At 30.5% G+C, this 15,016-nt stretch overlaps 1 protein-coding gene across 1 annotated transcript; it reads left to right on the top strand.

Annotated features, from left to right (window-relative positions):
* The first annotated feature begins 3,989 nt into the window (after positions 1-3,989).
* LOC18013728 (arogenate dehydratase 4, chloroplastic) lies at positions 3,990-5,648 on the top strand. Its single transcript, XM_006419047.2, has one exon. It carries the CDS (start codon positions 4,179-4,181, stop codon positions 5,451-5,453), a length of 1,275 nt encoding a protein of 424 aa, XP_006419110.1. The 5' UTR covers positions 3,990-4,178; the 3' UTR covers positions 5,454-5,648.
* The last annotated feature ends 9,368 nt before the right edge of the window (positions 5,649-15,016 follow it).

The following is a 15,016-nucleotide window of genomic DNA, read 5'->3' as shown; positions in this document are numbered from 1 at the left end:
GACTAGCCCTACCGGGACGGGGGCCTTACGACGTCTGGTCCCCGGAAAAGCGGAACCAGGCTCTTATTGGTAAGTAAAAATTTGTTTATATTATATTTTTTTAATTAATTCATTAATATACTTAATTATTAATGTAATATGTTTTTTTGTTTCATAGGTTTGACTTGGATAATTGTGTCGGTTGGAGCGTTTCCGACACAATTAAGAGCCATTTCGTCGAGCCTCACTACAACTGGAGCAGGGTGTCGCAAGAGACGTTCGACACCTGATACAAATGCTTCGCGTTAATATTTTTTTATCTTTTTCTAATTGTAATTCATTAATTATTTTAAATTTAATCTTAATTTTATATTGTTTAATTTTTTGTTTTATTTTGCAGCAACGGTGGAACTGAGACGGTCCGGGAAGCGTTCCATCTGAAGGCGCAGAAACGCCTAGTCAACACCGTTTCCAATTGGAAGCGGAAGTGGGAGACCGACGGCGACGACGCAAAGCCGACCCCGATGTCTACTTCCTGCTGGAACGGGTTGAAGGCATATTGGCTGGACCCGCATGCCCAAGACGTAGCTGCTAAGTGTTCGGCCGTTCGAAACCGGATCGGTCTTGACGGTCAGAAGTTAGTGACCCCGCACACTTCTGGCCAAATATCATTTGCGGGAAGACGTCTAATGATGGTAAGTAATTTTAGTTATTTAATTATTTCTATTTTTCAATTATTTACATTTACATAATATATTTTTACTAATGTTTAATTGAAACTTTTTTTGGTAGGCCGAGGAGAACGGAGGATAGCTTCCTCCAATGACGAAGCTCTTCGAGACCACTCATCGGAAGAGGGACGGGACTTTTGTAGATGCTCGGTCAGAGGACATCTACAATGCCGCTATTCAGAGGATCGCCGAGCGGGAAACCCAGGAACCACCTGACGGTACTATCCAAGTACCTTTGACCGTCGCTGAGCAAGACCAGATCTTCGAGGAGGTATGATCGATTTCAAAATTTTTTAAAATTTATTATATTTAGTACTTAATTATCTGTATATATATCATCTAACGTTTTTATTTTTATTTGTAGGTTGCTCCGAAGAAGAAGGGCCGCACCTTAGGGATGAGCTCTATTAGAAACTGTCCGGCCGCCTCGTCTTCCGGATACCGCACGTAGGAGGATCCGAGTCAACTTCGTCAGGAGCTTGCTACAGCCAATGCTGAGATCACCAGTCTACGGCATGAGCAAGTTGCCAGAAGCAGGAGCTCACCGAGATGAACGGCCTCTTCGACATCATAGCGACAGCGGTTCTGCAGTTGGCCACCGTAATCCGAGAGAGGCAACAGCGAGCACGCGGGATTATTGCGGGTGGTACTTCCGGTGGACCTTCTGACCAGCAGACGCAGGGTCAGACTTCGGATCCCGTAGTGCAAACGGGAAACGACGGTACAGCAGCGACGGACGGACATGACGGAGAGCCTCCTCGAGACGTCGATCTCAACCTCGACGATTATGAATTTACTGTGTAGATTAGTTTTTATTTTTTAAAAACAATTTGTATTTAATTTTGTATTTTAATTTATGAATTATTTTTGAATTTAAAATTTTAATTTTCATTTATTTGATTATTTTAAAAATTCTATAATTAAATTAAAATTCAATTTTAATAATTATTTTTCTAATTCGACGTAAACTCGTCGTAAATTTACGTCGAATTAAAGACAAATATTTTACGACGAATGCACGTCGATATATTTTACGTCGACTTTACGTCGATATATTTACGACGATTTTACGTCGATCTATAATAAATTTATTTGACTTTTGCGAAATATATCGTCTCGAAATCGTTGTAAATCCGATGTAATTTTACATCGATTTTACGTCGTTGTTGTGTTAAAATTAATTCGTTGTACTTTCGTTGGAACGTTTGCGTCGTTTTTACGACGAATTGTTTCCGACGGTTTTACGACGATTTTATTGTGTTGGTAATTTTACGACGATTTTACGACGATTTATCTTTTACGACGATTGTTTTACGACGATTTTTCATTCATCACTAATTCGACGTAAATGACCCATTACGTCGATTTTACGTCGATATGTTCCGACGTAAAAGGCCTTCTTACTTGTAGTGGTGAGGAAAAATGATCATTTGAATTAAAAAAAAAAAGGAAAATACTATACTTATTCATATTCAGACTTTTTTTTAAAGATCATTCATATTCAATAAAAACTCTATAAATTAATACTCAATAAATTAATAAAGATTATAAATTAATAATTTATTATGATTTTGAATTTGGTTGGTTCAAAATTTAACACAATTCGATAAGATAACAAGATAATAATTTTAACAAAAACTTTTATGTAAATATATAATCTTATTAATATCATAAATTAATAATTATTATAAAAGTTGGTATAAATATATATATAAATAAGATTGTCTACTAAAATATAAGTTTAGTGATGTTTTTTATTTATTTTAAATTAAGTCTTTTTGAATTTATCTTTAATTTTAGAAAGAATTTTTAAAGATTATAATATTAAGAAATTTACAAATTATATCACTTTTTGAGTTTAGTTTACACAAAATATCACTTTCTGCTATTATAACACTTTTTCAGTTTTTACATTGGCTAGATTACAATTTTATCTTTGTCAATTAGACATAATTACAAATAAAAATAAAAAGTTACACTCTCTTTCTCTAGTCTTTTTTTCTCTGCGACTACAATATATTTATTTTTTTATATTTTTTTCTCTTTCATCTCTTTCCTCAAACTTATATTTCTTATATTTTATTTTGTATATTTTCTTTTTATAAAAAAAATAATTTTGTAATTATTTTCATACTACCAGTGATATCTATTTTATGTTTATAGTTTGATATCCATTTTATAATAATTTACATAATTATATAATTTATATATATTATGTAAAAAATACACATATACATATAGTGTGTACATGTATACCATATTATAGTGAAGCAGCATGTATGTTTATGTAATTGCATCCACGTGTACTATATTATCGTGGAGCAGCATGTATATTCATGTGATTGCATCCACGTGTACCATATGCATGTGAATACGTTTATATATCCGTGTAATTTCGTCCACATTGACCATATGTTCGTGGATACGTCTAAATATGGATACATGTACGTATCCACGTAGACATAACTATATAAGTGCATGTACGTTTTATCTAATTATACATATTACATATAAGTAAACTATTGAAAAATGGTACTCAAAATATAGATATAAAAGAGATATTACTGATAGTGTAAAACTAACTATGAAATTATTTTTTTAAAACAAGAAAATAAATTAAATAAAATATAGAGAATATAAGTGTGAGGAAAAGAGAGGAAAGAGAAAAAAAAAGGAAAAAAAAATATCCTCAGAAAAAGAGAGACAAGAGAGAGAGTGTAACTTTTTATTTTTAATTTGATTTATTTTTAGCTCAAAAATTATAAAGACTAAAAGAAGTATAAAATTGTAATCTAGCCAATGTAAAATCTGAAAAAATGTTATAGTAGCAGAAAGTGATATTCTGTGTAATAAAAAAATATAAAGTGATATAATTTGTAAATGTCTCTATAATATTTTTAAAAAATCTTTTTTTAATATTATTAAATAATTTTTTAAAAAAGATTTATAAATTAATAATTTAATAAATTAATAAAATATCAAAACCTTAACATTATTAATTTATAGAATTTATACTGTATTGTTGGTTATATAGGCACGTAAAACAACAAACCATACAAAGTTATGGTAAAAAGAATATTAGCTTTCACACATAAAAATAAACAAACAATACAATTCGTTTTTACTTCCAAAAAATAGCTTGCGAAACGGCAGAAAATATCTCACATACAAAAAGAAAAATACATAAAATATAAAAATATGGAAATTTAAAAGAAGGTGTTAGGTGAAGAATTTTACCGAAATTATCTTCAATAAGACGTCAAGACTTTTTTCGCAAAAACCCCAATTTTTCTACCTAACCGTTATCTAGTGTATATAAGACCATTCATCTTCTCCATTACTCACTCTCTCAGCTTGAGCTTCTCTCTCAAACGAAAGAACTCAAAGCTTCAAACTTTAAAAAAAAAAAAATCTACAACGCCGCCGTTTTACTCTTAACTCCTTTTTATTCTTACCATTATTACCAAAATGCAAGCCGCTTCGTCGTGTGATCTCAAGTTCCGATCAACAGATCCAACGACTAGGACTGCGCGTTACTCCCACGCGATGCCAAAGCGCGTTGCTGTTCAGTGCGGTTACAGGTCGGAGTCGTTTAGCTTCCCTAACGGCGTCTCCGTTAGCCGAGCAGATTGGCAGAACTCATGCGCCATTTTATCAAGTAAAGTCGCTTCTGTTGAAGATCACGGCGGTTTAGCTGACAAGATCGCCGTCGTCAACGGTCACAAGAATGGCTCCGTCGATCTCAGCCTTGTTCCAGTCGAGACCACCAAGGGAAAATTAACTCCGGTTCAGCCTCTGACGATCACCGATCTATCTCCGGCACCGTTACACGGATCTAGCATCCGTGTAGCTTATCAAGGAGTTCCTGGAGCGTATTCGGAGGCAGCCGCCGGAAAAGCATATCCGAACTGTGAAGCCATTCCGTGTGACCAATTCGACGTTGCTTTTCAGGCGGTGGAGCTTTGGATCGCTGATAGAGCCGTTCTTCCTGTGGAGAATTCGCTTGGTGGTTCGATTCACCGAAACTACGATCTCCTCCTCCGTCACCGTCTCCATATTGTCGGTGAGGTCCAGTTTCCAGTCCACCATTGTCTCCTAGCACTCCCAGGAGTCCGAAAAGACTGTATTTCGCGGGTGATTTCTCACCCGCAAGCGCTTGCTCAGACGGAACATTCCCTTAACAACCTCACCCCACACGCGGCGCGTGAGGCTTTTCACGACACGGCGGCTGCTGCAGAGTATATTGCTGCTAACAACCTCCATGACACGGCAGCAGTAGCGAGTGCACGCGCGGCTGAGCTCTATAATCTTCAGATTTTAGCGGACGGGATCCAAGACGATGCGGGAAATGTCACTCGCTTCCTTATGCTAGCGCGTGAGCCTATAATTCCACGAACAGACCGGCCATTCAAGACGAGCATTGTCTTTGCGGCGCAGGAGCACAAAGGAACCAGCGTCCTCTTCAAGGTCCTCTCGGCCTTTGCTTTCCGAAACATCAGCCTTACGAAGATCGAGTCACGGCCTCACCACAACCGCCCACTTAGAGTGGTGGGCGACGGCAGCTTCGGGACGGCGAAGAACTTTGAGTACATGTTTTATGTTGATTTCGAGGCGTCGATGGCAGAGACGCGTGCACAAAACGCGCTTTCGGAGGTTCAAGAGTACACGTCGTTTCTAAGGGTGCTCGGAAGTTACCCCATGGATATGACGCCATGGACCATGTCACCCACCGTAGATGCATGACCCATCGAACAAAAAGTAAACGCACCAATAAGTTTATTAAATTGTAATGCTTTTTTTGTGAAAGATTGTAATATAAAATGTAAAGCTCGTTATTCACGTGGGATTAGGAGAAAACAAATTATTTTATTCTAATCTTATTGTTATTAGATCAGATATCTTACTTACTAGTAATGAAAATTGTGATTGATTCGCAGATTTTATTTTGTAAGTTCACTCGTTTTTTTTTACAAGAAAAGCAAAGAACATTGGCATTGCCAAAAGAATTACATTACATATCTCTATAGAAACTGAATACGTGATTAGTTTGGAAAGTGTAGAATCAGAATCAATGCGAAGAAGTGAGTAAATAGGGAAATAAAACGGAATTTATCATATTTGTTTAGAATTCAAAGATTTTGTTTGAAGTTATATATCTTAATTTTTTCAATAAGGTGTGAAATTTCCTTTAAATTCCATGTATAAATACAATTAGAAAGGTCAAACTCACGTGTAATGTAATGGTTCAACGTTCGTAGCTTTCATTCAAACAAACCAACCAGCTTTGCCGTTTGATTTCTAGGTATGTCACAAGAAATTGTCAATATAATTTCCGAGAAACTTACATGTTCAATATAGTATTCGTTTGTTGGTTGTGTTATTTTAATATAATTATAACATAGTTACGCTTTACTTTTTGTTTTCCGAAGAGTAGATCAGTCGAGACCACAGAGAGTGTACTACAATTATACGTTAGAATGGTCGATTTTTCTTTATTATTATTTTTTTGTAACAAGTGTATGTATAATTAAGACTGAACCGAAGTCGAAAGCTATGAACTGACGGAAATCTAATAATTTCAATGTTTTTAAAAAAAATTACAAAGAGATAAATGTGGCTCGGTCACCAATTTCTGTTTTGGGAGCAGTTAAACATGTCTTTTCCAATTAACTTATATTTCCAATTAATTTATAACTATTAACTAGGACTATAATATAAATGATTGTTGTGCTAACTTGAGAGAAAGTTGAATCTGGCTTCAAATACTTGTTACAAATGCATCTGTATTCAAAGTCTAGACATATGAGAGTCTTCCAACAAACAATTTGTTTTTTATTGATCGTAAAATCTTTAAACCAAATCCATACTAATTATCAGAATGTTTAAACATTCAAATATTTTTCCACTTAAAACCTCTATAATAACCAAAATAATTGACACTAAAGTTTTATAAAGTGAAAAATATTTTGATCACTCGAAAGTCGAAACTCGTCATTGGAACCACTATCTGTTGGTTCTTTCTCCACAAACACATTATCATGAATCAATCTAAACATGTGATATTATCATTAAAATTGCTATATATATATATATATATTGATAATCGTATTCAACAAAAATTAACCCAATTTAAGTTTCACGGTGCGAGGAAGGTGGTTATCTGATGATGGTAGGAGAGAACAAACCATCTAGGGGTTGGGTATGGTGGGAGAGGAGTAATGGTCGAATATATAATGGATATATTTAATATAAATATTCTTGCATCATCATATTTGATCATGACTAATAGATATGGATTTGATATTGTTTTATGATCTTAAGAAATGCAGTGTGCAATTTTTGTTTAGCCCATTATTTTAATGTTACGACATAAGATGTGGTTTAGATGAATTAGTCGGGGTGGTAGTTGGTTTTGTCACGTTGCATTTCTTATGCCATCTTAATATATGTAAAGATAGGTATAAATTTTCAAAAAAAATTTCAAATGTCTTTGTCAGTAACTAAGCAAATAGTTTGTTGAATCGATAATTAAAATTCTACGAAAAGTGTGTGTGAACTTTGAAGGTAGGCGGAATAATAAGAATATAAAAGAAAAAACAAATGTAATTATATAATTTTACTTAGGAAGAGTCAAGAGAAATGGCGAAATCATGAGTGGGGTGTTAGGTGGGAGAGAGATTATACCTTGTGGTAGGTGGCGTCCAAGGGAGTCATCAGCCATGCATTTTAGGATTTGCCGCGTTGTCTATAGTATTTATGTATTTGATAATATTATATATATTATATATATTGTTTTTTTATAACTCAGGGTTTTAAGTGTTTTTGCAGTGAAAAAATCAACAGAATCTCTAAAACATTTTAATATTTTCGTCAGGATCGTCGGTTTTAAACATCACACAACAAGAAATCAAAGAGAAAGTGTGTATTCTGTTTTGTTGTCACTCGCTTGTCTGACTGGGTAGTAGAAAAGAAGACACTTATTGTCCAACAACTTACTACTCAAATTCCTAAGTATGAGTGAATTTTTATTAGGATCTTCAATCCCTCAGCTGTTATAGTATCACTCAAAGTCCTAAGTATGGGTGAATTTGTATTAGTACTTGGACCCTCAACTTATATATATCAGTGATATAATATCATTAAGACAGTATGAAAGAATCATGAAATTATCATTCTTTCAAAAACACTTAACTGAAATTTATAACAATTAAATTGACCATTCTAAAAACTGATTCTGAAATTGAAAATTTAACAAAAAAATTATAATTATGTGTTTCCCAGGAACATAATGGAATAGTGTTTTCCGATGGCTCTTTAACGCTCAAGTCAGAAAACGGTAATGAAAAGACCACAAAATGATAAATTAGAGAGATGAAAGATGTTGGAAAACGAGTGAAGGAAAAAGCGAGCCAAAGCTCTTGAGAAAGGTAGAGTCACTAGGACCTGAGTTCAGTGGGTTTTTTGGGTGGAAAAGAGAAGAAATGCAAGAGTTTAGGGGTGGAAATACTCCAAGGCTTATAAACCACCGTGGAGTGGAAGTGATGAGATGGTCGAAAATAATGACCAGAAAAATGAGAATGGTGCAACTTAAGGTTCACGAGTATCTAGATAGATAGTATGAACCTTAAGATAGCAAAAGAATTGAACTCCTTTCTTGTTGATAAGGGTTAAGTATTTATAGAATTTTACCTGACCCAGTTTAGTATACCAGGTCGGTGCATAGGTTGTGGGCTTTGTGGGTCGGTCTGGGATCTGACTGATTATGTCCAAATCTTATGCTTGTGTCACATTTCCGACAGGCTGACCAAATTTTCTTGGCGTGTTTCTCCTGCTGCGAGACTGTTTCTTGACGGATCTTCTCACTTTCAACATATGAGTGAGGTTCAGCGATTTAGACGCGGTATAGTCTTTGTTGAACTTCTGCTTTTTCTCTGCCTTCTGTGAATGATCATTTTCACCTGACACGTGTAAGCATAGTGCATTAAATGCCAATTTTGTAGGCTTGTAAAAGGTATGAGCAATCAAATCAATCCAAGTCATATTCTGACTGTCTAATGTAGGGAAATTTGAACAATGTTTCCTGCTTAATGGATTATTCATGCCTGGCTCAGATCCCTTGATACTGAGATCGGGTTGTCGATGCTGCCCTACTGGTTAACTCTTTCCTTCGGATACATGTGGGGGTTACATTTCTTTCAATCCTGACCCTTCAAGATCACTGAACATAGTCTAGGACATAGAAAAAGTAACATCTTCTCTTCTTGACCACTCAATTCTCAACCTCTTTGTCTTTGACAGTGTGGCCTGTGCTGTCAGATACAAGGAACCTGAGAACATGTGGCTTTTCGTGCCGGATCTCCCGAATCCGAAGGATTCAAGATTATGTGCTATATACTTAGGTCGTATTAGACTGTAAATCCAATATAAAACCTAATTTGGCCAATGGGGTCGTACCTGCAAAAAAATCTTAGATATCATGTACAAGCATACAGTTCATCTAGATAAGAATGATTAAATTTATCCCCAACAAATACATATTTAATATCATATACACTACATATCTATACATATTAACTCAAATCCAGACAAATTAATGCTTTAAGATGCAATTACAGTGATGTACACCACCATCTTAAATGATTAATATACGTTTCATATTATAGTTGTATTATATATTGCTTATATTTTTCATTTATAGTGTCTTTATTATTATATGTATTTTGGTTATTACATATCTTACTAATTTTGATGTGTTTATTTTTATAATTAAAATGTTTACAATATATGTCATTTCAGTCAATCAGATTTTAATGCATTTAAAAAATAAAAAAGGTTAATGGTAAAAAAGTAAGTATACTTCCAATAAGAATATAACAATTGATTTTTTCAAGATTTTGAAATATATATATATATATGTAGTTAAATAATAAAATTTTACAATTATTCAAATAGGAATAGAAAAACCTAAATATTTGAAAATATAATGAAATTTAGGTAGAAACCAAAAAATAACAAATATGAAAATAAAAGTAAATAAATACTTGTTAGACTTTTTTTTTGGTGGTTTTGTGTGACGTTTTTAATCTTATTGGATTTTTTTTTACGGATGATCCAGTAAGATAAATATTTGTTAGACTCTGTATTTCTATTTTTTTTATTTTTTTTAGTTCTACAGTAAAACCCAAAAAAATAAGAAAACATCCAAGTATTTTGATTTATTAACAGGGTGTTATAGCCCAACTGTTAATGGAACAATTACACAACTAAACATTTGGATCGCCTATAGCCTAGTCCATTATTGTCCAAAGATATAATATAAATGCGCAATTTAAGATAAACAAAAAGAAAAGAAGAATATGAATGAGATTCATGCGCAAATGATGGTAAAGGATGGGCCATGCGACCAACAAACAAACAAAGCATTCTTGCACTCAAACTTTCCTTCTTTCTTTTGTTTGAATCTCAATGTCTTAGCCTTAATTGATTGGTTTATTAAAACAAAGAACAAATAAAAGAAAACTTAATTGATTCACAATCTCCTCACACCTAATTAATTTTGTCATATTTGAACAAAGACTTCTACATCAAGCCTTTTCTTCTCTTTTAACATACTTCTACATCAAGCTAGCTATAGTTATACTTCTTTTTTTTTTTCACGTAACTTTTTTGTTTCCTTGTTTTAACTTATAACCATATGTCCCTATAATCACTGTACTATTAGAATATTGTTAGACCAAAAAAATCTTAAAAACTTTAAGCATGATTCCTGTCATTCCATATTACTTTTTAGTTTATAATAAATTATATAAATAAATAAAGATAATGATATAAAAATTAATTTTTGTTCACCAAAACAGTTTTTCTTTGTTAACTATGGATATCCAAGTCTAAATCCAAACTAAACTACTAAACCTATAGAAATCCTGGTTTTCTTGCCACAGAATGTATCTACAGAGTAATAGTGTCCATTCATACTTGAAATCATAGTTTGAGAACTCGAACTCTGACTTATACCCACAAGACAAATTCTAAGTTCATGGCGGATTTAAATTTTTTTTTTATCGGGAATATAATATTATAAATAGTAGAACTTTTATTTTTTTTTTCATGTTCGGATGGGTTTCAAAGATTGGACTTTTCTATTTTTTCGATTAAAATAGGTCATCTTAATTTTTAATAGAGCTATTTTTTTCTATAAACTCAGTATAATAATAATATTAAATCAAGTTTTTTAAAGTATATTATTAAAAAAGAGTAGGGGACATGTGACCCCGTTATTCAATACATACACCCGCCCTTGATTAACCATTGAACCACCATGAGATGGTTATTCTAATTTTTTAAAATTATTATCGATTAAAAATTAATTAGATTAATATTCTTGTCAAATCTAAACTTTATACACTTATCTTCTATTATTAATTTACAAGAACACATTAAAAAAGACCTTTGTGTCATGTGTGATTTACAATTGTGTTATGCTGAAATGTCAAGCTCAGAGAGCTTTTCAGAGTTATATTAAAAGTGATCTCTAAGTACTAGAATAATTATAATTCTGTCATTTTAAACCATAACTACCATTTACATTATCTTATCTTATCTTATATTTTAAGATATTATCTTATACTACTATGTTTATATATTTACATAATTCACAAATTTAATATATATGCATAATGTAAAGTATAATAATATTACAACTATATTTTGAGGCATGTTGTTATCATTATCATAGACGCATTTATAATTATATAATAATATTACAACTATTTATTAATATATTATGTATGTATTTTAATAATATAATTTATATGTGTTAAACAAATCACAAGAATATTTGATAAAATAAAATCAATTTCTCTTTGACTCTGATATTCCAGAAACAAAAGCTTTGTAACCATAATTATTAAGAAAGTATCTTGTACTATTTTTTAGACAGCATTTTTAGCTTATATATAATGAATTTTTTTAATCATTTGCAGGATTCCATTCAACTGATGTTACTGAAATCCTACAAATTATTCTAAAGATGGATGTCTTCAGTTATATTCAACCAAGTTAATTTTTCTTTGCTTTGTTTTAATAAATGTATGATGAGGCCATCTTCATATGCTGATATTTATCAATTCATGTTATTATTTAAAAATTATGGTTTAGTTGCTTTATTTTTGTATCTACTTTTTATAACTATAGATAATTTATACTTATATCTAATTAATTTTTAAAATATAATCTTTTTTAAAACAAATCTAAAAAAATAGATAAATCTCACTCTGCGTAAGGCGCAGATTACTACCTAATATACTATTATATAATATCTAAGTAACAAATACTAGCGTAACATTATTTTTGGTTAGTTTTCTTATTCTTTTGGAAACCATATGTATACGACCCAAATAAATTCGAAAAACTTCTGCAAATCTTTTTGTGATTAGTGGCAATTAGTTGGTCCGCCAGTTAGAAAATGTGAAAAAGCAATCTCAAAAGTTTCTTTTGTGCCGCCTGTAATCATTTGAATTTCATAGGATCCAACGTCTACAATTCACAGTTATACTGTTAGCGGTTGTATATGAGAACAAAATCTGAAATTATTTTTTCAACCGATTGATTGTTTTTGAAAGGCTGGCCGGCTTATTTAATCTCTCTTTTAAGTTTGTTTCAACTTTCAACGTTCAATGTGTAATTTTATTTTGTCATCAACTAAATAAATAATACTTTCATCAAATAAATAAATAATAATACTTTCTTAGCCTTTTAAAAATACTCTCAACGAACACAAAGTCATAAAGACATAATTGATCTCAGAAACTCATATATTGTATTGCAAATTTGCATTTCGATGATGAAAGCAAATATTTAAATATAATTAAATATTATATGAACAAAATCATCGTTTGATGGCATACCACGCTATTTAGAGCATCCACTGATTTTTGACATGAGAAAATAATAATATCTAATCACAAGAATCTTTCAAAAAATTTGAGAGAGTTTTCTAATGTTTTTGAAAACTTTGTAATTAAATATTAATATTTATTAGTTTATTATTATATTTGTAGATATGATGAAAGACTAGACTCTCTAATGCAGATTTCTCTAATGCAGATTTCGATTTCATAGTGAAGTATCATGTGAGCCCACATAGGCAGTATTTCAATTTTCATTAGCTGACTTCTATGCACACCACATGTCAATTTTAGTGTATTTCAATTATCATTCATCTAATAATAGGATTGAATCTGCCAAATAGGAATGGATACCGAATCAAAGACTAGATACCGGATCGGATTTGGATACTTTGAATAATTTGGATATCCAGTTCTGTTCCAGGCCTAGCTATAGCGTAGAATAATATTTTTAAAATTTTTTTTTGAGTTTTTGGAAATTTTTTTTTACATTTTTTAATTTAATATTATACTAGATTTTATTTCGTGTATTTGCACAGAACTATGGTTTATTTATCAAATTTTGTAATATATTTGTGTTTATATTTTTGTTTAGATATAATTTTCTAATAAATGATAAACTTTTTTGTTTATATAAAATTTATTTCTATTAATTTATATTTTCTAGTATTATACATGATCGTGATTGAAAAAATATTATTATAATCTGACCGTTCATATTAATCCAAAAAATACCATAATTATAAAAACATCATTATATCATGCCCATTTATAATCCAAAAAAGATTGTGATTATTAAAACATAACTCTACCTGTTGTTTATATTATTTATATTTTTCAAATATTTATTAAATTTGAATATTTAAAATTTTAGACTTATTTAATAAAAATAGAAAAAATATATCAGTTTCATTTTTGTCATTGAAAATCTTTTTTAAATTTGAATATATAAATTAAATCTAAACTAATATCCAGTTTATTTTTTATTATAAAAATATAATAATAAATTATTTTATAATTTTGGATAAATAATATAATCGATATAAGGAAATCTAAAAAAAATCTAAATTTAAATTTAAAATTTTTGGATTTATATTACATTATTTTATTAATATTATACTAAACTGACTTGTTTGACAACATGAATAACAGTTATCCACTAACCAAATATATTTAAATTAATGAAATCCTTCTTATACACAAAAAGTATTTTTGTTTTAATAAAATAGATATTTAAATAATTATCATAGATAGATTAGACAAATCATACTAATCTATTTACTTAGCTCATTTTATAATTAAATAAAAATAAACTTTAACTGAAGATGTTTTAATTTTTTATATATATTAAAATAAAACAGTATAAATTATAGTGTTTGATAACATATCTTTTAGTATCATCAAATTTCATTTTCTTATGATTTTTTTCAACCATTTAATAACATTATATTAAAGATTTATTTGTTTAATTAAAACAAATTATATCTGAAATAATCAAATGAAAATCCAAAATTATGTAGTGTACCTTTAAAAAAAAATCATATCAAATAGTAAATTATCTCCTTTATATAAAAAGAGAATAATTTCAAGCTTCTGAGAGATACTACCTCTGCAAAATAATCAGAAAATAACTTTCAAGTTACTTCGATCTCATAATACTTCTTAGTCCTCCTATCTCATAATGCTTCTCCAAATTATAATTTTGTTGTATAAAACTCACGCTTTGAATTTTAGAGTGAATATTCAACATAAGTGTCGACACTATGTATTATATTTAATTGATTCATTAATTTCTTAAAATATTATTCCATTTCTAAAATAATTACAGTATTTGTATAATTGTAGTTAACTGTTTTATAATCTGAACATTAAAAAATATGTGTCGTGAAATGACAGAATAATTCCAAACTTCTGAGAGGTGCTACCTCTGCAAAATGTTCAGAAAATAACTTTCAGGTTACTTCGATCTCATAATACTTTTTAGTCCTATCTCATAATACTTCTCCAAATTATCATTTTGTTGTATAAAACTCACGCTTTGAATTTTAGAGTGAGTATTCAACATAAATATCGAAATTATGTATTATATTTAATTGATTCATTAATTTCTTAAAATATTATTCCATTTCTAAAATAATTACAGTATTTGTATAATTGTAGTTAACTGTTTTATAATCTGAACATTAAAAAATGTGTCGTGAAATGACAAATTATATTGCATATAGTTTCAAACATTTGACTTTGTCAAACTTCTTCTTATACATCTTACTGTATATTTTTGCATATTCATTTGTTTTGCTCGGAGATGATTAAAAATTATAATAAAAATGCATATTTATAGTGCAGAAAATACAATTCGGATAAATAGTACAAAAAAAAAGCTTAACGTTTTAAGAGAAT

This window comes from Eutrema salsugineum, unplaced genomic scaffold (genome assembly GCF_000478725.1).
Source record: "Eutrema salsugineum unplaced genomic scaffold, Eutsalg1_0 scaffold_4, whole genome shotgun sequence".
In the NCBI taxonomy this organism is placed as follows: Eukaryota; Viridiplantae; Streptophyta; class Magnoliopsida; order Brassicales; family Brassicaceae; genus Eutrema; species Eutrema salsugineum.
Note: the sequence above shows the minus strand (reverse complement) of the source record. Positions and strands in the feature narration are given on the sequence as shown.